The sequence below is a fragment of the Nannospalax galili genome, unplaced genomic scaffold (genome assembly GCF_000622305.1).
Source record: "Nannospalax galili isolate Female #2095 unplaced genomic scaffold, S.galili_v1.0 C48495915, whole genome shotgun sequence".
In the NCBI taxonomy this organism is placed as follows: Eukaryota; Metazoa; Chordata; class Mammalia; order Rodentia; family Spalacidae; genus Nannospalax; species Nannospalax galili.
In genome coordinates, this window is record NW_008468906.1 from 1 (window position 1) to 983 (window position 983).

The 983-nt window shown below is 41.6% G+C and overlaps 1 protein-coding gene across 1 annotated transcript; it reads right to left on the reverse strand.

Moving 5' to 3' along the window:
• Positions 1-82: 82 nt before the first annotated feature.
• LOC115069112 (2-oxoisovalerate dehydrogenase subunit beta, mitochondrial-like) lies at positions 83-711 on the reverse strand (the record flags this gene model as incomplete). The annotated part of the gene is made up of 2 exons (XM_029560333.1): positions 83-325; positions 552-711. Coding segments are annotated over 2 exons (403 nt in total), but the record flags the coding sequence as incomplete, so codon positions are not given.
• Between the last annotated feature and the right edge of the window lie 272 nt (positions 712-983).

The window sequence follows — 983 nt, forward strand, 5'->3', positions numbered from 1 at the left end:
TTTTTTTTTTTTTTTAATGCTAGCTTCCCTTTCTTAAATATCATTAAAGTCACATTAATTCCAAAAGTGTTGGTTGTTTCCTTTAGATTATGAGATGAGTTAACATTAAGAGAATCACCAAAGTAGAGAGTCCAGAGGCAGAACAAATCACGGACATAAACAAGGGTACCTTGATTCCTGGGCAATGCGCAAAAAAGGCTTCAGGACTCTGAGAATGATAGAGAGCGCCGTGGCCAACACAGCCCCACGGTGCCCGGATGGTGAGGCTCCCACAGTTGAAAAGATCCCCGGAGCGATAGCGGTACTTGGCAGCTTCATTGACAATCTGCAGAAGAGAAAGGGACATGGCACAGTGACCCCCTCCTTCCCAATCCATTTCCTAAGACCCATCTGTCGGATCTTCAAATGTATCCCATCACAAAAGGAGAAGTGTAAAGCGTAAACACAGCCAGCAATGTGCTGCTGGTGTGGGCGGAGGGCAAGGCAGGACTTGCACACTTCGAGGACCCAACCTCACAGATGCCCTTCCCAGTGACGTGTGCTGCACGTACCTGGTCAAAAGCCGGGAAAATGTAATCTGCAAACTGAATCTCGGCAATTGCGGTAGCACCGGTGACTGCAATTCCGATTCCAAATCCCACAATTCCTTGTTCACACAATGGAGTATTAAACACTCTATCTTTTCCTTTAAAAAGGAAAGGAGAAAGTAAACTTAATATAGAAAACTAAAGCAATCTGATACAGAATACAACTGAAAATTTGGTAGGATGAAGCAATATAGAACAGGTAGAGGGAATGGTAAACAGCATCGCGATGATTGGTGTCCATGAGAAACTAAAACTCCAGTAAAAGAAACACTGCAACGTTGGGATTTTAAAAACAACAACAACAACAAAAAAACCCAGCTAATTAAAACAAAAAACTATATAGTGAAAAAATAACCAAAAGAAAGTTCACATCGCTCTTTTTTTAAAAAAAAAAAA